This window comes from Podarcis bocagei (genome assembly GCF_964188305.1).
Source record: "Podarcis bocagei genome assembly, chromosome: 14".
Lineage (NCBI taxonomy): Eukaryota > Metazoa > Chordata > Lepidosauria > Squamata > Lacertidae > Podarcis > Podarcis bocagei.
In genome coordinates this window covers 26,731,269-26,753,305 of record NC_138139.1, presented here as the reverse complement: position 1 = coordinate 26,753,305, position 22,037 = coordinate 26,731,269, and the positions used below count along the sequence as shown (strand labels likewise).

General features: G+C 46.4%; 1 protein-coding gene across 2 annotated transcripts in view; it reads left to right on the top strand.

Annotated features, from left to right (window-relative positions):
• IGDCC4 (immunoglobulin superfamily DCC subclass member 4) overlaps positions 1-22,037 on the top strand; it is an 81,004-nt gene that overhangs the window by 26,899 nt on the left and 32,068 nt on the right. The window contains exons 3-8 of one of the 2 annotated variants that reach the window (XM_081171040.1): positions 1,970-2,084; positions 3,195-3,328; positions 12,648-12,785; positions 16,678-16,833; positions 18,248-18,658; positions 20,664-20,828. In XM_081171040.1, the coding sequence (XP_081027166.1) occupies positions 1,970-2,084; positions 3,195-3,328; positions 12,648-12,785; positions 16,678-16,833; positions 18,248-18,658; positions 20,664-20,828 (1,119 nt within the window). Of the gene's footprint in view, positions 1-1,942; positions 2,085-3,194; positions 3,329-12,647; positions 12,786-16,677; positions 16,834-18,247; positions 18,659-20,663; positions 20,829-22,037 lie in introns of both variants that reach the window. The other variant, XM_081171039.1, reaches the window with a different exon arrangement.

Here is a 22,037-nt window from a genome sequence, read left to right as displayed (position 1 = left end):
TGCTCACCGTCCCTCTTGGGCCTTGCCTCTTGGCCTTTGGACAAAAGAACGTGGTCTCTAGAAGCCATTCGGGAGATTTAGAAATTCCTTTCCCTCTCTCTCTGGAAGCAGATCTGTTCACACTTTCAGCTGAGCTAAGGAAGGGGAGTCATGTTGACACCTGTTATGATGGGCAAATGGGGTTTTAGTGTGTGTGTGTGCTGTTCATGTGATGTTGACATGAAATAAGACATGTATGATTAATTGTTAAAATAATATTTAATTATCCTACCTGGCTTTTCCTCTATAATCAGCTCAGGGCTGCAAGGAGTACAGGGATGTTGTCCCATTTTATTGTCACTAGAGGTGGATAGATCAGCTTGTTTCTGCTCTTTGCCAGTTTCACACACGAACATTTGTGAGTCTGTTCAGTTCCATATTAATCTGAATTTTTGAATGTATTTTCTTACAAAGTGACCCTCAGGGTTCCTTCCAGCTCGACAATTCTATGAAAATGCACACTCCTTTCTTTCAGAGTATGCATTTCTAAACATATCTTATCCCAAAATACACACTTTATATGCCTTCGGGCACTTTTTTTTTTAAGCTGAAAACTGCATTACAACATTTAGGAAGAAGTGTGGAGGGTGGCAGTATTCCCACCTGCACATTCATCCAGGAGTGGCAGATCAGATCAGTTCATATGGGGATTCAGGAAGAGTGAACTCTTCAGGCACCCCTAATCCTTACAACAACCCTAAAAGGTAGATTAGGCTGAAAGAGAGGTGGTTGAGCAACATCACCCAGTGGCCCTTTAAGAGATCCAAGTGTGCATTGTGCCTGGCCAGCCTGCCTGGTCAAATATTGCCTAATTTGTCATCTGCTGACTGTGATCAAATATTACCCTGTTGTTTCTGAAACCAAACACTATTCTTTCTCCTTTCTTAGCAAGGGCAGGAATGAGGGGGGGTTGCCTTCCCTGTACTTTTGCCCCAGTCATGGGCAAACCAAGCAGCATAGCAAAGAATTTCCTCTGTCCTTCAGGCCACCAACTGCATGAATACCAACAGAAGCAGTCATTAGTAGCCAAAATCACTCCCCAGGACTGCCCGGGACTCCACTTTGCTTGCTGCAGGAAACTAGGAGTGCCTGCTCCATATCTTATCTGTCTACCTGTGCTCTAAAGCACCTGTGAAGGACTCTAGCAGTGACTAGGAACCCATGGTGCTCCAGATGTTGTTGGACTACAACTCCCATGATCCCTGGTCATCCTGGCTGTGGATGATGGGAAATGGAGTCCAACGACACTTGGAGGACCACAGACCATCCCTGGATTTTAGATTCAGATACAGAAACTTAATCCCCCCCCCAAGTTAATCTTGTTGCACAATAATTATTCCATAATTTTGGTTTTTGTGCATGATTCGCATATGTGGTATCAAACATATGTGCACCAAAACATGTCGATGATTAAAGTACCCCATTGGTTCTAATAAAATGAATGCTTTAACCAGGGTTTCCCAAACTTGGGTCTCCAGCTGTTTTTGGACTATAAATCCCATCATCCCTAGCTAGCAGGACCAGTGGTCAGGGATGATGGGGATTGTAGTCCAAAACCAGCTGGAGGCTGAAAGCTTAATTGGCCATTGATCAGATTTGTTAAAAACCAGTTCGGTACCTAACCCAAGACCCCATCCTTGATCCAAACACAAAACTTCCTCCACTGTTTTAAAATACAAAAATTTGCCACTTTTATTTATGCGCACAATTGAACACATGTGTTGGTACATAAAGAGCATGGCTGGCACTTTTTAGTATTCTTTCGTCCTTTGGGGGAAAAACCCCTCCCAAGTGCTCCCACGAGCTTTGATAGAGAGAAATTGTAAGGAACTAAAACTTCTCCTGTTTCTCTGCCCCATTTCCTGCCTCTCTTCCACTGCCACCCTTGACCTCCCACCTCCAGCTTTGTCTCAATTTTTTCAACATCCAGAGTCCCAGACGGTGAAAGAAAATGGGATGGCCCGCTTTGAGTGTCGGATCAAAGGGCTGCCTCCTCCAGTGATCACCTGGGAGAAGGACCATGTGGCTGTGCCTTCAGAGGCCAGGTGAGCTGGGCTGGAGTGTGTAGCTTCCAGGTGGATAAAAAGACTGTTTTTTTTGAGACATCAGCTCACATTGGCAATATGGATAATTCATCAGTCCAAATACAAATATTATTCTTATTGGCAATTATGTCCTGCCCTTCACCCTAAGGTCTCAGGGTGGGTTACAACAGTATGGAAACTGATAGAAACAGTTTAAAGCAACATAAATTACACCAGTAATCTGGGTCCTAAAAATGTTAACAGTCCAGAAGATGTTATCCCAACGGTTGGGGAAGGGCTAAAGCTTAGTAGTGGAACATCTGCTTTGGATGAAGGTTCAGTCCCTGGCTGCATCTCCAGGTGGGGCTGGGAGAAACCCCCTCCCTGAAATCCTGGAGAACTGCTGCTAGCCAGTGTAGGCAACACTGAGCTAGATGGACCAATGATATTATTCGGTATAAGGCAGCTTCCTATGTTCCTAAGCAATAACAGCTGAGAGGCCGCTCCTGCTTTTAAAGAAAGGGCTGTGGGGCAGGACCAGAAGCATTGAATAGTAGAATTGGAAGGGACCCTGAGGCTCATTTAGTCCACCCCCTGCAAGGCAGGAATAAGCAGCTGTCCCATAGAGGGATCGAACTTACAACCTTGTCATTATCAGCACTATGCTCTAACCAACTGAGCTATCCAGGCCCTGTGTGGTTCTAAGGCACAGGGAATGGCACATCCGGAGTCCAACTCTTCAACCCTCTTTCCACCCCCAACCTAGCCGGCTCTACTAATTGACCAGCTGCATCTTTGGTAACCCCGGGAGTCAACGCAGGATCTGGCCCAGCCAACTCCCACTTCAGCACAGAGGTGTCAAGCCAAAACAGTGTGGGACTCTCTTCCTCCCCACTCACTGTGCTTTCCCCTGACTTGGAGGTCCTCCTCCTCTGTCAGATCCTGACATTCCCATCCCCATAACACCGAGAGATAATGCGTCGTTACACGTGCATGTGAATCAGCCCCATGATCTGTGCTATATCGCTGGTGTATTGGCTCAACCTAGCATGGCAGTCTCTCTCTCTCTCTCTCTCTCTCTCTCTCTATATATATATATATATATATCCCCCTGTCCTTTGATTCCCACAGGTTCATTGAACTCCCCAACGGGGTCCTCCAGATCATAGACGTGCAGGAGAGCGATGCTGGAATGTACCATTGTGTGGCAACCAACTGGGCAGGGCAACGCTACAGCTCTGGAGCAGTTCTCAGCATCTCAAAAGGTAGGGGTTATATGAGCTAAATCTTCTCTGTTCTTTTAATATCAGGATTTGTCAGCCTTAGTGACATTTGATTCTTTCTTCCATCCTTTTTTATGGCCCAGCACCAATAAAAGTAACTCTGAGCTGGGTGTCTGCAGCCACCACAATCTTTTACATACCTTCCAGTGACATCCCCTAAGCAATGCTACATTGGGGCCCAGAAGCATTGTGGGAAAATAAAGATGGTGGCAGATACAGTCACTTGACTTTGCATTTTGCCTGCGGTTTTTTAAAAATGCTGCCACCTGTAACTAGTAATCCCTGCCACTACCAGATAGGCTTATAGTGAGGAGGGGAATGGGGACCAACTCTTAGGATGGTGCTAGAAGAGTCACTAGGGCAGCGCTGAGGAACTTTATGGAAAACACAATTTAAGTCACTCTGAAAGAAAATACTTGTTGTTGTTTAGTCGTTTAGTCGTGTCCGACTCTTCGTGACCCCATGGACCAGAGCACGCCAGGCACTTCTGTCCTCCACTGCCTCCCGCAGTTTGATCAAACTCATGCTGGTAGCTTCAAGAACACCATCCAACCATCTCATTCTCTGTCGTCCCCTTCTCCTTGTGCCCTCCATCTTTCCCAACATCAGGGTCTTTTCCAGGGAGTCTTCTCTTCTCATGAGGTGGCCAAAGTATTGGAGCTTCAGCTTCACGATCTGTCCTTCCAGTGAGCGCTCAGGGCTGATTTCCTTCAGAATGGATAGGTTTGATCTTCTTGCAGTCCATGGGACTCTCAAGAGTCTCCTCCAGCACCATAATTCAAAAGCATCAATTCTTCGGCGATCAGCCTTCTTTATGGTCCAGCTCTCACTTCCATACATCACTACTGGGAAAACCATGGCTTTTACTATACGGACCTTTGTTGGCAAGGTGATGTCTCTGCTTTTTAAGATGTTGTCTAGGTTTGCCATCGCCTTTCTCCCAAGGAGCAGGCGTCTTTTAATTTCGTGACTGCTGTCACCATCTGCACTGATCATGGAGCCCAAGAAGGTAAACGCTCTCCTCTTTCACCCTCATTAAAAGGTTCTTTAATTCCTCTTCACTTTCTGCCATCAAGGTTGTGTCATCTGCATATCTGAGGTTGTTGATATTTCTTCCGGCAATCTTAATTCCAGCTTCGGATTCATCCAGCCCAGCCTTTCGCATGATGAATTCTGCATATAAGTTAAATAAGCAGGGAGACAATATACAGCCTTGCCGTACTCCTTTCCCAATTTTGAACCAATCAGTTGTTCCATATCCAGTTCTAACTGTAGCTTCTTGTCCCACATAGAGATTTCTCAGGAGACAGATGAGGTGATCAGGCACTCCCATTTCTTTAAGAACTTGCCATAGTTTGCTGTGGTCAACACAGTCAAAGGCTTTTGCATAGTCAATGAAGCAGAAGTAGATGTCTTTCTGGAACTCTCTAGCTTTCTCCATAATCCAGCGCATGTTTGCAATTTGGTCTCTGGTTCCTCTGCCTCTTCTAAATCCAGCTTGCACTTCTGGGAGTTCTCGGTCCACATACTGCTTGAGCCTTCCTTGTAGAATTTTAAGCATAACCTTGCTAGCGTGTGAAATGAGTGCAATTGTGTGGTAGTTGGAGCATTCTTTGGCACTGCCTTTCTTTGGGATTGGGATGTAGACTGATCTTCTCCAATCCTCTGGCCACTGCTGAGTTTTCCAAACTTGCTGGCATATTGAGTGTAGCACCTTAACAGCATCATCTTTTAAAATTTTAAACAGTTCAGCTGGAAATACTAGAAAATACTAGAGCACTCAAAATCATTTGTACATGCACAGAAATGAGTAGATATAGCTGAAAGGCAGCACATGGAGATCTGCATTAATGCATCCATTCTTCTTATTATTCTTATTCTTATTACCGTATTTTTCGCTCTATAACACGCACCTGACCATAACACGCACGTAGTTTTTAGAGGAGGAAAACAAGAAAAAAATATTCTAAACGAAACAGTGGATGTATGATTTTTGTGGTTCATGCTGCGGCCACAGACATGTGATCTGACAGTGAGTTCGGGGTAGCCCAATGCAAAAATCCTGAGGATCCATGTGGATCCATGCTTTGTAACCACGTTTTTGCGCCATTGCGGCCCCATGAAACAGTGGGTGGGTGGGTGTTTTTTGGTGCAGGCTGTAGCCATGGAAATGCTATGTGATCTGATGGTGAATTTGGGGTGACCCAGTGCAAAAATCCTGAGGATCCATGTGGATCCATGATTTGTAATCACGTTTTAAGTGGGGAGAGAAGGAAAAGCACTCAAGGGACAAGGAGCACACGTGGGGGGTGTGGAGAAGGATGCTGCTAATAATGCAGGAGAGGCTCCTCTCCGGCTTTGCTCCTTTAAAACAAGCAGGCTCTGCTTCTCTCCCTCCTCCCCGGCAAGGAAACCACGATAGTAACCACTCTGAGACAAATCAAGAAAAATTGCGACCAACACTCTCCCCCAACAAGCGCAGTGAGGTCAAAACACACACACACAGACAGAGAATCATAGAATCATAGAATCATAGAGTTGGAAGAGACCACAAGGGCCATCGAGTCCAACCCCCTGCCAAGCAGGAAACAGAGAGAACTGGCCCTAAAGTCGCAGGGCGCTAGAAGTCGCAGGGGCGCTGGGGGAGTGAACGGGAAGCAAGAGAAGGAGCCCTCACACACACACAGACATGCACACAGAGTGTCAATTCTAAAGTCGCAGGGGCGCAGGGAGAGTGAACGGAAGCTAGAGAAGGAGAAGGAGCCCTCACACATAATCTAAGAAGGGTGTGTGTCTGTGACTGTCATGAAGGGACCTTGCACTTCTGGGTTTGCCACTACACTACTGAGGAGTACTCTTATGTGCAAAGGGCAAACTTCTCTGTCAGTGGAGCTTGTCTATTATTACTTGAGTCTTACATTGATGAATCCTAAGAAGGTTCTGGATAAAAACTGAGGTTCTCCCAGGAACACTGTGTGGCGTTCAGCATGGTTTTCAACAGTGAAATTAACAAACATGATTAAGTTCAGTCCATCATTTTAAGTAAGTCTACTCTAACATTGAGTTACATATTACTCAGAGTTTGAAAACCACTGTTTTTAAGCAGTTGCCAGGCTATTTTTCTTTTCTTTTGTGAGGAAAAGAAAACTCCCCACCCTGAGGCAGACAAAAGGCAGACATTACTGTGGGTGACAAAAACTCATCTGTCGATGATGAATACGATGTTTTGTTTTTAATAAGAAACACCGCCCTCTGAAAGATCATTGACATCTCTGGCAGGTGGCTGATCCTTTGCTGCTTTCCTTATTTCCAAAGCAGTCAAGGAAGGCAAGTGGCGTCTGGTCAGAAACCGTTTCTGTTGCTGTTGTTAAACAAAGCTTTATACATACATGCACTGGCAGCCTCATACCTGAAGTTGCCCAGGAATTCTATGAAACCTAAAAAAATTAGTGCAGTATAGAAACGTTCAGCCTGCCATCTTGATTCAAAACAGCACCCAGTCGTATCCAGACATAGGCAGAAACTTGCTCCTCCATCTCAGGAACCATCAGGCAAAATTTGTTTGCAGTATCTAAAGAAGTGACTAAATGCATAGCAAACAAACCACTTTTCAAAACACATATGTTTGCCTCTGGGAACTACAATCCCCAGAGTTCGCTCTGAAGAGGGATTCATTGTTAAACTGCTCTGGGAATTGGAAGTTCTGTGAGAGGGGAATAGGAGTCTTCTAAAAATTCCAGTTTTTCTTTCCCTGGATGGAGAGGGGACCCCACCCCCCTTGGCTATTTCAAAGGTGAGCTCATCCCCGTCGAAGGTCACCGAAAGGGGTTTGCTACCCTGTTGGTGGCGGAGATGCAGGCAGCAACTGTGAGCCGGGGCTGTTGCCGTGCGAGCGGCAGATGTTTCAGGCCGGGCAGACGTCACGGTGTAAATTTCCAGACACTCCTTGGGGAACTGCATTCCAAACGGGGAGAAGGATCTAGGGGCCTTTTACAAGCGGATCTCTTTCATGGCCCTGAAATGGAGAAGTTGTCGTCACTTAGAGGAAATATCTCGAGAGAGAGAGAGAGAGAGAGAGAGAGAGAGAGAGAAGAAGGGAGAGAAAGAGAAATAGCACAGCCCATGTCATTTAAGTCCCTGTCCAGACCTCAGAGAGGGTGACCAAGAACTCCCCACCTTCTGCCCTCTCCCAAGTGGGATGCCAAATACATTGGTACCTTGGGTTAAGAACTTAATTCGTTCTGGAGGTCCATTCTTAACCTGAAACTGTTCTTAACCTGAGGTACCACTTTAGCTAATGGGGCCTCCTGCTGCCGCTGCTCTGCCACAGCACAATTTCTGTTCTCATCCTGAAGCAAAGTTCTTAACTTGAGGTACTGTTTCTGGGTTAGCGGAGTCTGTAACCTGAAGCGCCTGTAACCCGAGGTACCACTGTATGAGCCAGCAACAGACTCTCTTCTGAAAAGAAAACTGGTGAGCCAGTGTGGTGTAGTGGTTAAGAGCGATAGACTCGTAATCTGGGGAACCGGGTTCGTGTCTCCGCTCCTCCACATGGAGCTGCTGGGTGACCTTGGGCTAGTCACACTTCTCTGAAGTCTCTCAGCCCCACTCACCTCACAGAGTGTTTGTTGGGGGGGAGGAAGGGAAAGGAGAATGTTAGCCGCTTTGAGACTCCTTCAGGTAGTGATAAAGCGGGATATCAAATCCAAACTACTACTCTTCTTCTTCTTCTTCTTCTTCTTCTTCTTCTTCTTCTTCTTCTTCTTCTTCTTCTTCTTCTTCTTCTTCTTCTTGTGTCGGACCCCAACTCAATAGGAAAGTGTGCATGTGTGGATTCAGCATAGAAACAAAGAGAGCAGGGGTGGGGAATGCGGCCCTCCAGTCCTCTCTGCCTGGCCCTTTGCCACACCCCTTACCAGTCCTGCTTGAAGTGCTTTTGCCTGACCAGAATGTGTCTTTGAACTCTGATTACACCTCTCACTTGCCTAGGATAGAAGGGGGAGTGTTTTGAGCGTGTGTAGAAACTAGCTGACTGTACACAGGTAGCATTTGTGTGTTGCCCCACCCACTTTGGCCTCTGGCCACACCCACCACTGTCATGTGCCCCCCCTCCACCCCAGGGTTGCCCAGAAGGAACCTCGACCCTCGCCTCCTCCTCCTCCTCCTTCCCTGCCTTCTCTTCAATCTGCTGCCGCTTTGCTTTGTCCTGAGGGAGGAGAAGCTCTGCTGGGCTGAGCTGCTGGCTCTCTACCCTGCTGCTCATATCTTGTACAAATATTTGATGTTGGAAGCACGTTTTTAGTGGTGACAGAGCCACAGGAAGCGATTCAGCCAGCAGCAGCCTCCCAGCGTCTTCTCCAGTAATGGCAGGCTTACCCAGTTCTTTAGCTGCAAAGCCATGGCACCCACCCAACCCCAATTGTTGTATCGGGGGGCCTACATCTCAGTAGTGGTACCCACCCTGTGGAATGCCTTCCCATCAGGTGTCAAGGAGATGAGTATCTACATAACCTTTAGAAGACATCTGAAGGCAGCCCTGTATAGGGAAGCCTTTCAATGTGTAATGTTTTATTATGTTTTATATATGTTGGAAGCCTTCCAGAGTGGCTGGGGCAGCCCAGTCAGGTGGGTAGGGTACACATAAAATTATTATTATTATTATTATTATTATTATTATTATTATTATTATTATATGGGTGAGACCCATGTATACCACCTTGAGCTCCTCAGAGATAAAGGTGAGATATAAATTAAGTAAGTAAGTAAGTAAGTAAATAAATAAGCAAATAAATAAATAAATAGCACACAAGAAGGAATTGAGCACAATATTCTTGCAAATCCCAGCAGCTGGTATTCAGAGGGATTCTGCCTCCAGATCCTTGCACCTTTTCATCATATCAAACAGGGAGCTGTCCATGACTGCAAGCCAGAAATATAGGAATTTGCCTTATACTAAACCAGACAGTTGACTTAGTATTTGTCTGAACTGAGGACTTATCCGCACTTACCTTTTCCTTTGAGCTTTCTAGGCACTGCTTTCCTGGACCCCACCCCCTGCACCGCTTTTCACTGGAAAACCCGATCTTTACCACTAAGTCAGAGCAAACGGCAATTCAGGTTTTCTGTGGATTGCTGTTTGCTCCAATCCAGCAGTAAAGAGCAGGAATTCTCTCTGAAAGTTCGGACAGGAGTCAATTCCCAGTCCTGTTTGGAGGTGCCGGCAATTGAACCCAGGACCTTCTGCATGCAAGGCAGATGCTCTGTCACTGGGCCACGGACCTTCCCCCAAAAAGCTCCTACCTGCACCTGTTTTGTAATTCCACCAATACAAACATCTTCATTCCACCCTTCTTCCACAGAGCTCAAGGCAGCTTGCAAGATTTTCCCCCAGTCCTCATTTTATCCTCAACATCAGCCCTGTGAGTTAGGTTAGGCTGAGGTCACTTACTGAGCTTCATAGCTGAGTTGAGGATCTGAAACCTTTTTATAAGGCCAAAATTCTGTGAAAGGTAATCTGTTGGGAATTGCAGGCTTGGACAAAAGTTGGCATTGTCTCTCTCCCTGCTACCCTCTTCTCTCTCTTTCTCTGTTGCCCCCCTTTATCCCCCATTTTTTCATGAAACCAGGGTTGCCCGCAGGTTCCTCCCTTCTTGCAACAACCCCACAGCACAGATGAATCATGGAGTGGCCTTAAGAGTCAGTTTTGAGAAACTAGCCCCAGCAGAAGCCTGCCCAGGCAGAGACGGATGGCTGCTGCCATTGCCTCTGCTCCCCAACCCCCGCATTTCGCAAATGCTCAGCCCCACACCACTTGCGTTCCAACATGGCTCGCTTGCTGGTGGGGAGGCCGGCGACCGGCTTGGATCTCAGCTGTCAGCAGCAGCCTGAGACGGCGAGATATCAGACAACTGAGCCCTGCTCTGCTGTTTTGCCGTGAACTTTCTCACCCTTTTCCAGAGGAGGAGCTTGAAGTTTTATTCAGCCCCCGAGAACCTCCCCTGAGAATAGATTCAGGCTTTTGGAGCAGCTGTTCAATGGAGGGAAGGGGAGGGAAAAGGATCCGTCTGTGATTTTCTACCATTCTTCTGCAGATAGCGAGAGACCCATTTTGCGGTTGCTGCAGAGGAGCTTTCAAAACTCAGCCTTTCTCCACCCACCCTTTTCCAAGGGAGGGGGCACACTGTGCAGTCCTTGTCCATTGGGAAACAAAAGGAGGTTTTACAGAAACCTTCATTCTTTATCACATAATTAGTTTTGCAAGTTTTAACCTGTTTAACCAGAAGATTAAGCAATGGAAACGTGGGAAGGAGGGAGGGAGCGATTTTGATCAACGAGAGGACGCTCTCAATTGGTGATCCTGAGAATTAAGTGTTTGCTTCCCAAAGTAATGTTGACTCTGAATGGTCACTGCAGTAAGGAAAATGAGAAAGAGGGGGCAGCTTTTGTTGCTGGAAGGGTAAACCATCTCACATGTCTCCTGGTATCTCAGACAAGACGCCAGCGTTGAGCTTGAGGTAAGGGGCTGATTTGTTTAAATTGAGGTGAGTCCTGAATTAGGAGGGACGCGGGTGGCACTGTGGTCTAAAGCACTGAGCCTAGGGCTTGCCGATTGGAAGGTCGGTGGTTAAAATCCCCACGATGGGGTGAGCTCCTGTTGTTCGGTCCCAGCTCCTGCCCACCTAGCAGTTCGAAAGCACACCAGTGCAAGTAGATAAATAGGTACCGCTCCGGCGGGAAGGTAAACAGCGTTTCCGTGTGCTGCTCTGGTTCGCCAGAAGTGGCTTAGTCCACATGCTGGCCACATGACCCGGAAGCTGTCTGTGGACAAACGCTGGCTCTCTCGGCCTATAGAACAAGATGAGCGCCGCAACCCCAGAGTCATCCATGACTGGACCTAATGGTCAGGGGTCCCTTTACCTTTACTGAATTAGGAACCAAAGGAGAGTTTGCTGGATCAGGCCAATGGCCCATCTAGTCCAGCATCCTGTTCTCACAGTGGTTGAGGCCTCGTAACAGAGTAAGCACGCAGGTTTCTGTAACTTGGAAGGGTAAGCTGCCATCTTATTGTTTGGTGCTAAAGGTAAAAAGGGGGGTCGAGCAGGCAGAATAAGGGCAACAGGCCCTTGGATCAGCAGCAGAGCTCATGTTATAAGCAGAAAGTCCCAGGTTTGATCCTTGGTACCACAGATTAAAACTCTGTGTGTGTGTGTGTGTTGAAGCCTTCCAGATGTTGCTGTACTCCAGCTCACATCATTTCTGACCATGCCGATGGGAGCTGGAGTCCCAACAACATCAGGAAGGTGACAGTATTGTCCACACTGACTGGCACTAGCCCTCTGGGGTTCCAGACAAGAGTCTTTCCCAGCCCTGCCACGAGACGCAGTCAGGGATTGAACCTGTGACCTTCTGCATTCCAAGCAGATGCTCTGCCGCTGAGCTGCAGCCCCTTTCCCTAAAAAATAAATCAATGTTCCGGTTCTCATGATTTTGAATAACAGGGTGATTCAATTAGGAACATAGGAAGCTGCCTTGCACTGAGTCAGAGCATTAGTCCATCTAACTCAGTATTGCCTACACAGACTGGCAGTGATCCTCCAGGATTTCAGACAGGACACTGTCGCAGCCCTACCTGGAGATGCCAGGGATTGAACTTAGGACCTTATGCATGCAGGTGCTCTGCTGTGGAGCTACAGTCCTTTGCCATGAACAGGATAGTACTTCTCCCACTTGTGCTGTAGTCACTATACAAGCACCTCCTTTGCTCATAGGCATCAAATTGAAAGCAGCTCTGGGCCTGGAAGAACCAGATTATTTTCCTGAAAGCTTGGCTTGCTTAGATTTTTAAACTTTTTATTTACAGATATATACATTTCACTGATTTTACAATCATTTTGGCATTTTAAAACTTGACTTCTTTCCCCCTCTTTCTGCAGTTTCTTAAATTTATTTTTAATACCTTCTGCGTATCCAAATTCACTTAACTTACTCATTTATTTTTATCTTCTTTAAATATATACTCTTTAAATATATGACCCTGCCAGTGTTTTTATCTGTTTACAATTGATCTGTAAATATTCAACAAACCATTTCCACAATTTTATAATAAAAAGTTTGTTATCTTGATTTCTTATTCTTCCGGTAAGTTTCGCCATTTCTGCATATACCGTAAATTTTTGTATCCATTCTTCCTTTGCTGGGACCTCTTCTTCTTCTTCCCTTGAAAGTTTGGCTTTCTTAGAATGCCTCGACACCTTTATCTTGCTTTTTGGAAAGACTAAAAACCTGTACTTTATTCCGCTAGGGCACCAGCTGCCTGCGACAGGGGACGTTGCCATCGTCGCCGTGCCAGAGAACGCCACCGTCGTGGTTGGAGAGAGCGCCGTGATGGAGTGCATGGCATCTGCAAACCCCATGCCATTTGTTTCTTGGATACGGGATGGTAAGTGAAGACCGCCAGCCCTTTTGATGCCAAGAGGCGACGGTGGGACCCTTTGGTTTCTGAAAAACCCATCAGGAGAGGAATGCGCCCCGAGAAGCTTTGCAAAGTGCAACTGAATACAAGGCGGCCAAGCTCTCCGTGGCCGGGGAACGGCTCCCGAGTCGAGGTCGCCCATTAACGTTAACGCGATACAAAAGCATGCGGTTCATTTATGTTGTTTGATCTGTAAAAGATATGGAATTCTAGTTGCTGGATGCCTTTTGATCTAAATTGGACACGGCCAATATCAAATGACGCCCCCCAGCTCGAAAGGGCAGGGCAGGAGGGTCGGGCCTTTTGTAGACGTTTCGCGGGGCTGGGTGCATCTGTTGCTGATTTGCAAAAATAACTCGCGGGTTATCTTTAGGATTATAAAAACGTGATAAAGATCACTGAAGGCGCTGAGGATGGGGCAGGGCTGGGGCATGCGTCTCTTTTTAAGAAACGCGGCATTTCCCTGTGGGAGTGAAGGTGGCATGTGAAAGTCACCAGAGCCCCAAATTTGATGCAGATCAAAGGATGCACAAGCAAGAGCTACCTCACCTAATTTTGCAGGACTGGAGATTAGCAGGGCCTTTAATGTCAACTAACTGCCCTGCCTTGCCAACAAAGGTACGTATAGTTAAAGCCATGGTTTTCCCAGTAGTGATGTATGGAAGTGAGAACTGGACCATAAAGAAGGCTGATCGATGAACAATTGATGCTTTTGAATTATGGTGCTGGAGAAGACTCTTGCGAGTCCCATGGACTGCAAGAAGATCAAACCTCTCCATTCTTAAGGAAATCAGCCCTGAGTGCTCACTGGAAGGACAGATCCTGAAGCTGAGGCTCCAATACTTTGGCCACCTCATGAGAAGAGAAGACTCCCTGGAAAAGACCCTGATGTTGGGAAAGATTGAGGGCACAAGGAGAAGGGGACGACAGAGGACAAGATGGTTGGACAGTGTTCTCGAAGCTACAAACATGAGTCTGACCAAACTGCGGGAGGCAGTGGAAGACAGGAGTGCCTGGCGTGCTCTGGTCCATGGGGTCACGAAGAGTCGGACACGACTAAACAACTAAACAACAACAAAAACTGCCCTGCCCCAAATTGACCAACATACAAGGCTGGGGGATTCTCAGGCCCAGGGTCCAAATGTGGCCCTCCAGGTCTCTCTGCCTGGCCCTCTGGCCCTCCCCCAGGCAACACCCCTCTCCAGCCACCCTCTTTGTGCCCAAGCCACACTCCACACCGATTCCACTTCACAGCTTCCTAGAGTGTTTCTGCCTGGGTTGAATGTGGCGTTGGGTAATGGCTGCTTGCCTGGATGTAGGAAGATGCAGTGCTTTTTGTGTGCAATGGGACTCCTTGGTCCAGAGTATTGGCACTTCTTTTTTGGGGGGCAACCCATGCTGGCCATTATGAGCTGGCACCCACAGCCCTTTAAACAGTACCTCTTTGTGCAGTACACAGTTCAACTATGGAACTCCCTCCTGTTGGGATGCGTCTGGGGAGACGGGGGCAATTGGCAGGCCCCCAGCTGGCTCCAGCCCACCGGCTGGCAGCCAGGTGAACTCCGGTTCTCAGAGCAGCATCAAAACTGCAGCTCAAGCCTCAGAGACCTTTAGAGACTGAGCACGCAAGCTAGCAGAGATAAAAACTCTTTGCAACAGAAGTAGCGGACAGAGGCATATGTAAGCATATTTACAAGCATTTATTTAATATCAGGACAAAGCAAACACATGTCTGCTTCCCTTCGTGTCCAAGCAAACAGCATAGGCAAAAGCTGTATACAACGGATGTTCCCAGCAGACTGTGCTGGAAGTAAACAGACTTGTGACATACAACAACTCCACATGCCTGTTCTAAAGGTGGAATGGAACTATATCCTAACACCTCCCACAGGAGGCAGTGATGGCCACCAACCTGGATGGCTTCTGAAGAGGATTGGGCAAATTCCTAAAGGAGAGGGCTATCGATGCCTTCTAGCCACGATGGCTATGCTCTGTCCCTATGGTCGGAGGCAGTAATGCTTCTGAATGCCAGTTCCTGGAAACCATGGGAGGGGAGAGTTCGGGTCCTGCTTGTGGTTTTCTCACAGGCATCTGGTTGAGAAACAGGATGCTGTACAAAGAGCTAGAGCAGGGGTCTGCAACCTTTAAGACAAAAAGAGCCACTTGGACCCGTTTCCGAAGAAAAAAATACTGGGAGCCGCAAAACCCATCAATAAAAAAATAACTTTTTTGTCACTTTTTTTTATTTCTTTGTTTGACCCCTCAGAATTACTCCTCCTCATAGAAATAAACATTAAATTAACAAGTTACCTTTTTGTGTGTGTGTGTTCTTCACTCCCTTTCAAAACAGTGACCAGCGTACATGCCCCTTACAATGTAGCGGGCGGGCGGGCGGGAAGGTGACGTCGGGACGGTGTGTGACTAATGCATGCACTGCCCCCATGCGACATCACAGCCAGAACAGTGCCCGCCACAGTGGGGAGTGTCGGGGTGCACAATGCGCCTCCTCCCCTCGCTAGTATCCGCCCTGGAGCCGCGGCAAAGGTGTAAAAGAGCCACATGCGGCTCCGGAGCCGCGGGTTGCAGACCCCTGAGCTAGAGGGATCATTCTTTCATATGTGGTGGACTTGTGAAAGGGTGTTGGGAAATGATCCATAATGAATTGAAAAAAATGTTTAAAAGTACTTCCCTCCCAAAAAACCCCAGAGTCCTTTCTGTTGGGGATAATTCAGACTGAAATTCCCAGGTGTCAAAAAAGGTTATTTATGTATGCCTGTCTTTTGTTAGCCCCCCAAAAGGAAAATGAGCGAGATCCCAACCAAAGAAGAATGGCAACTTAAGTTGATAGAATATGCACGGCTTGCAGACACAACTTATAGAATAAGAGAACAAGAAGAACATATGTTTAGAGGAGATTGGAAAACATTGAATATATGGGAATATATGGGAAATAACTCTGTACAGCTGAAAACACTGTCTGCATTAAGATAAATTCAACAGTGCAAATAAGTTTTGATGGATGTAGTAATGGAATACTGAACAGTATAAATTTTTGTAAAATATGGAGGGATTTATGATATGTGAAATGAACCATGGAAGTCATTGATATCTTAAGGATGTAAAAAAGGAGTACTTTAAATTGTAAAACAGAAAATTTAATAAAAATTATATTTTTAAAAAAGAGAAAAAGGATGCTGTACTAGATAGACCCTTGGTCTGATCCAGCAGGCTCTTCTTCCATTCTTAACAAGGCATGAGTACTTGCACCTCATTTTTTAACCAAAAAAGCACTGAAGATATAGATGTGTGTGTGTAGAAACTAGCCAAATTTACAAAGGTAAAGTTTGCATTCATTATTCTGATCCCTTTCGCTCTGGCCCTGTTCACCTCTGGCATGTACCCCACACCGAAGGTTGACCAGAAGAAAATGTGGACCTTGTCCTGAAAAAGGTTCCCCCCCCCCACCGCCTCCGTGCCATAAGAGAAACCAATTTTGATGTAAAATTGCAACACCCCTCCCTTTTCTTCTAATTCATCAAGGACACAAGCATACATCGACTGGTCTTCATACATTCCAGTTCAGTGTGTCTCCGGATTCCATAGGGGACATGACTGTACAGTCTTTCTTTGGCTGCTCTAAACAATCCGCTGGAAATTAGAATGACTCCTTGCAAACTTGGTGCTTAATTATAGCAGAAACGTAAGGTTCTCAAAACTGAGTGCAAAACGTCTGCTCCAAAGTCTGAAATATTAAGATCATGATCCTGCCAGAGTGATGCACTTTTAAGATGATAATGTGCAGGGTTTCTCTCCCTCCCCCCCATTATCTTCCTTAAGATACCTTGTTGTTCCTTTGCAGATGGGGACCCTATTTCCACAGATGTGATTGTGCTGGGACGGACCAACCTCTTGATTCCTCATGCCCAGCTCCATCACTCAGGGATCTATGTCTGCCGTGCCAATAAACCCCAGACCAGGCAGTTTGTAACCGCTGCGGCTGAGCTCAGAGTTCTTGGTGAGAACAGAGAATAAACCACTTCTGTGCTGTCATAGACTGTAGCTCGGTGGAGCATCTGCTTTGCATGTAGAAGGTCTCAGGTTCAATCCCTAACATCTCCAGGTAGGGCTGGGAGAAAACCAGGCCTGAAATCCTACCTAGAGAGACTTTGCCAGCCAGTATGGGCAATGCTGAGGGAAGCGGTTGGCGCTGTGGGTTAAACCACAGAACCTAGGACTTGCCGATCAGAAGGTCGGTGGTTCGAATCCCCGCGACGGGGTGAGCTCCCGTTGCTCGGCCCCTGCTCCTGCCCACCTAGCAGTTCGAAAGCACGTCAAAGTGCAAGTAGATAAATAGGTACTGCTCCGGTGGGAAGGTAAATGGTGTTTCCGTGCGCTACTCTGGTTCGCCAGAAGCGGCTTAGTCCTGCTGGCCACATGACCCGGAAACTGTATGCTGGCTCCCTCGGCCAGTAAAGCGAGATGAGTGCCACAATACCAGAGTCAGCCACGACTGGACCTAATGGTCAGGGGTCCCTTTACCTTTACCTTTATGGGCAATGCTGAGCTATATGGACCATTGTGTGTGGCTCAGATTATTATTATTATTATTATTATTATTATTATTATTATTATTATTTAAAAATTGTATTCTGCCCTTCATCTGAAGATCTCAGGGTGGTTCACAACATAAAAATACTAGATAAAAACCCAAAATACATGATAAAAAGCTTTCTTCAAATAAAATTCAACACTGCACCGTGAAGGACTTAGAAGCTCAAAGCTGTAAGTTCCACCTTCCTGTGCTCTTTATGTTGTAAAAACTGCCTCAGTATTTTGGGGCTCTTATTTCTGGGTCCTTGCAAAGTTGAATGCTGGGAATCTGCATGAACCAAGGTCTCCCCTGCTAGCTTATGGGGCCCACACACCACTTCCAGGCCCCTGTATCTATTCCAGCAGGAAGGACTAGAAGAAATGGTTTTGGTTAGCCTTCACTTTGTCAAAGGGAAGGTACACGTTGCTCCTGCCTCAAAGACTGGGCTAGGACAACTTTCCCCAATTGGGTGTTTTCCTGATGTTTTGGGCTACAACTCTCATGAGCCCCAGTCAACCTTTCTTATGAGAAGCCCTTAAGCAAGTCTCAAGCGCAACATTCTCTCCCTCCTTGGGATTCGCAGCAGCTGATACTGAGAGGCATACTGACTCTGACAGTGAAGGGAGAACAAGTAGCAACTCATAGGCTTATCCTCCATTAATTTGCCTGCCCTGAGTCTTCCAACATTCAGCTTCATTGGCTGTCCCTGGGTTCTAGTCTTATCCATCACCATTCATGATTTTATGCTGCTCTATCGTGTCACTTCTCCCTTGCCTTTCCTCTAAATGAAATAGCCCCTTTCCTATTAGAAGCTAATTTTCTTCTTCTGCCTCTTAAGCTCCCCCTGTCATCTCCCAGGCTCCAGAGACCATTTCTCGGACGCGTGCCAGTACTGCCAGGTTTGTGTGCAAAGCAGAAGGAGAGCCGTCTCCCAGCATCCACTGGATGAAGAACGGAGAGCCTCTCTTTTCCAAAGGGCGGGTGAAGATGCAAAGTAGCGGCACCCTGGTGATCAACCAGATCGGGCTGGACGACGCCGGCTATTACCAGTGCGTGGCAGAGAATCACCTGGGCATGGCGTGTGCTGGGGCCAGGCTGGTGGTGATCGTGAGGGAAGGTTTGCCCAGCGCCCCTAAGAGGGTGTCTGCGAGTTCTCTCTCCAGCACGACTGTCTTGGTATCCTGGGAACGTCCAGAGTTCCACAGCGAGCGGATCATTGGCTTCTCACTCCATTACCAGAAGGCTTCGGGTATGTCCCTTGAATGGTTGCTTTATCACCATTGTTTGTATCATGGCATATCGACTTTTAGAAGATATCTGAAGGCAGCCCTGTTTAGAGAAGTTTTTAATGTTTGAAGTTTTATTCTGTTTTTAATGTTCTGTTGAAAGTCACCCAGAATTGCTGGGGAAACCCAGCCAGATGGGCGGAGTAGAAATAATAATAATAATAATAATAATAATAATAATAATAATAATAATAATAATAATAATAATAGTTGTTGTTGTTGTTGTTGGGCAGGTGGCCTCCTGGCTTCCTCCGACTTGAAGGTCACACTAGCTAGCCTTCTAATGCTATTTGGGCCTCTCTTAAAAGTCTGAGTTTCTGTTTCAGCTGTAATAATAATTTAATAATAATAATTTATTATTTATACCCCGCCCATCTGGCTGGGCTTCCCCAGCCACTCTGGGCGGCTTCCAAAAGAATATTAAAATACTATAATACATCAAACATTAAAAGCTTCCCGAAACAGGGCTGCCTTCAGATGTCTTCTGAAAGCCTGGTAGTTGTTGTTCTCTTTGACATCTGGTGGGAGGGTGCTCCACAGGGAAGGCGCCACTACCGAGAAGGCCCTCTGCCTGGTTCCCTGTAACCTGGCTTCTCGCAGTGAAGTTAATTGGTGCAGAATTGACTGCCCCATTGTTCTTTAGGCCATACCCGCACCATAAATTTAAAGCACATGTATTCCACTTCAAGAAGTCATGGCTCCCTCCCCCAAGAATTATGGGAGCTATAGTTTGTTAAGGCTCTTGAGAGTTCTTCACAGACCCCTGTTCCCTTCACAGAGCTACAATTTTCAGAGTGGTTTAACAGTCAGTCCCCCTTTGCACAGAACCCTTGGGAATTGCAGCTCTGGGAGGAGGTCATTGCTGAGGTCAAAGCTCAGTATGAAGTCCTTCCCTCCTCCTCTTGAAGGACTTGCTCACAAATTTATTGACAGCTGCACGAATTATGATAGCTAGGAAGTGGAAGGGGCAAGCAGAATATAAAATGGAAGAATGGTATAAAAAGGTGTGGGATATAACTATCAATGATAAATTAACACGTGCCATTAAAGTAGGATGGGGAATATGCAGGAGAAATGATTTTAAGGAGATATGGAGGGTGTTTGTAGAATTTGTACTATTAAAATGGAAAGGGGTCAAACCATCACAAGAGGTGTTGAAATTTTGGGAGGTTGGATAGTTGCAATGGAATGGTCTTGGTGGTGGGGTGCACATTTTTATTCTTATTTATTTGTGATTATGACTGTAAAAATAAAAATAAAAAAAATAAAAAGCACAGTATGAAGGATGTATGAAGGGGGTGGATGTAGCCCTGAAAAGAGGGAATTGTTGCTAAAAACCACTATGGGAACTGTAGCGCTATGAGAGGAGTAGCTGTCTCATAACAACTCTCTTAACATATTCTTAAAACTCTCAACACACTGAAGAAGAAGAAGAAGAGTTTGGATTTGATATCCCGCCTTTCACTCCCCTTCAGGAGTCTCAAAGCGGCTAACATTCTCCTTTCCCTTCCTCCCCCACAACAAACACTCTGTGAGGTGAGTGGGGCTGAGAGACTTCAAAGAAGTGTGACTGGCCCAAGGTCACCCAGCAGCTGCATGTGGAGGAGCGGAGACGCGAACCCGGTTCCCCAGATTACGAGACTACCGCTCTTAACCACTACACCACACTGGCTCTCTGCAAGTCCCAGGAGTCTTTGGGAGAAGCCATGACTGTGTAATAGCGCTTTCAATGTTTGGTGCAGATGTCACCTAACTCGTTGCCAGAAATGTGGGTTTGAAACCCTGATTGTGTTGAAAAGGTGGGAACAGCCCCAGCATTTGCTTAAAAACCAAACTGCGTGCCGTGAAAGGCGCACTGGACCTTTTCTGCGAGCTGCTTGCAAGAAGCCGCTCTGAAGACAGGACAAAACACGTTCTTTTTTTCTCTTTTCTTCTTTTTTGTCTGACAGCGTTGTGTACCCTCTCTAGGCGCTGACAACGTGGAGTACCAGTTCGCAGTGAATAACGACACGACAGAGTTCCAGGTCAAAGATCTGGAGCCCAGCACCAACTACGTTTTCTATGTGGTGGCGTATTCGCAGCTCGGAGCCAGCCGAACCTCCTCTTCCATCAACGTACAGACACTGGAGGATGGTTCGTAGACTTGGAGGGGAAGGGACTGTTCCCCACCCCCATGCTTCCTGGAAGAAATAAATCACATAGCGGGCCCCGTTATATGTGTGTGTGTGTGTGTGTGTAGCAGTGAGAAGTATTTTGAACTGAAGGGGTGACCTTCATTTGTGTTTGTAATTAGATGAGGTTAACACAATTTGCTGACTCAAGCCTTCCCTTCCCCCCTTGCAAAAGCTGCGTCGGGGAGAGCTGGGTTTAAGGCGAGTTCACACACTCTGCTGGACCCCTAGAATCCCCACTTGCCTGTGGGGTTTTTTGGGGGGGTTGCCTAGCCCTGACGTTTACCCCCGGAGCCCTGAAAGCCAGAACCGTGTCATCCTTTACTCAGATGACACGGAGCACGCCACCATTCTCTCCGCAGCAGACCGGAAGACAAAATAATTTTAAAGGAGACAAATTTGTTCAGCATTCCCCCCTTCTTTGCTAGGTACAACAGTGAGACATTTAATTTCTAAACGGCCTGTCTGGTCAGCATTCTGTTCTCACAGGTAGCCCAAAAGCAGGATATTGAGTGCGACAACACTCTTCCCATTTGTGGTTCCTAACAATTGGTATTTAGAGGCAGGCTGCCATGGTCTAACTTAGGCACTGTGGCTAGTAGCCACCCCTGTGCCATTTAGGCAACCTGTTGATATGACACAGCATGCGGGTGCATTATCAAAAATAAAGAAATTGCCCTGAGATCAGTTCAGCTTGGCGGTTCTCATGCTGTGCAGTCCTGGTGTTCTGGTATCTCCACCCTTCCCCCTTGGAAATGTCTCTTTGCATTGGTGTTAGAAAACACTTCTTCATGAAATGAAAACAGCCAGATTTCCATTCCCAGAGGAAATAGGTTGGCTAAGTGAATTGCAGAGTGTGTTTCCAAATGTTCTCTTATTTATTATCTTTATTATTTATTATTACAGTTATTTGTTACCTGCTACCAAAATGTCTCAAAGAAACTTAAAATTATAAAAGCGGGCATAAAACAAAATTTGAAATAAATAAGTAAAAGAACACAAATTAACGAAAAGTGCTCATCTTGCAATAACATAAAATGGTCAGCCCCTATCCTGTCCTACTGAAGATGAACATCAATACAGACTTGGGTATAAATCACACCCTATTATCCAGTTAAGATTCAAATTCTTGGGTGAACAGGAATGTCTTTGTCTGGTGCCTAGAAGTTTG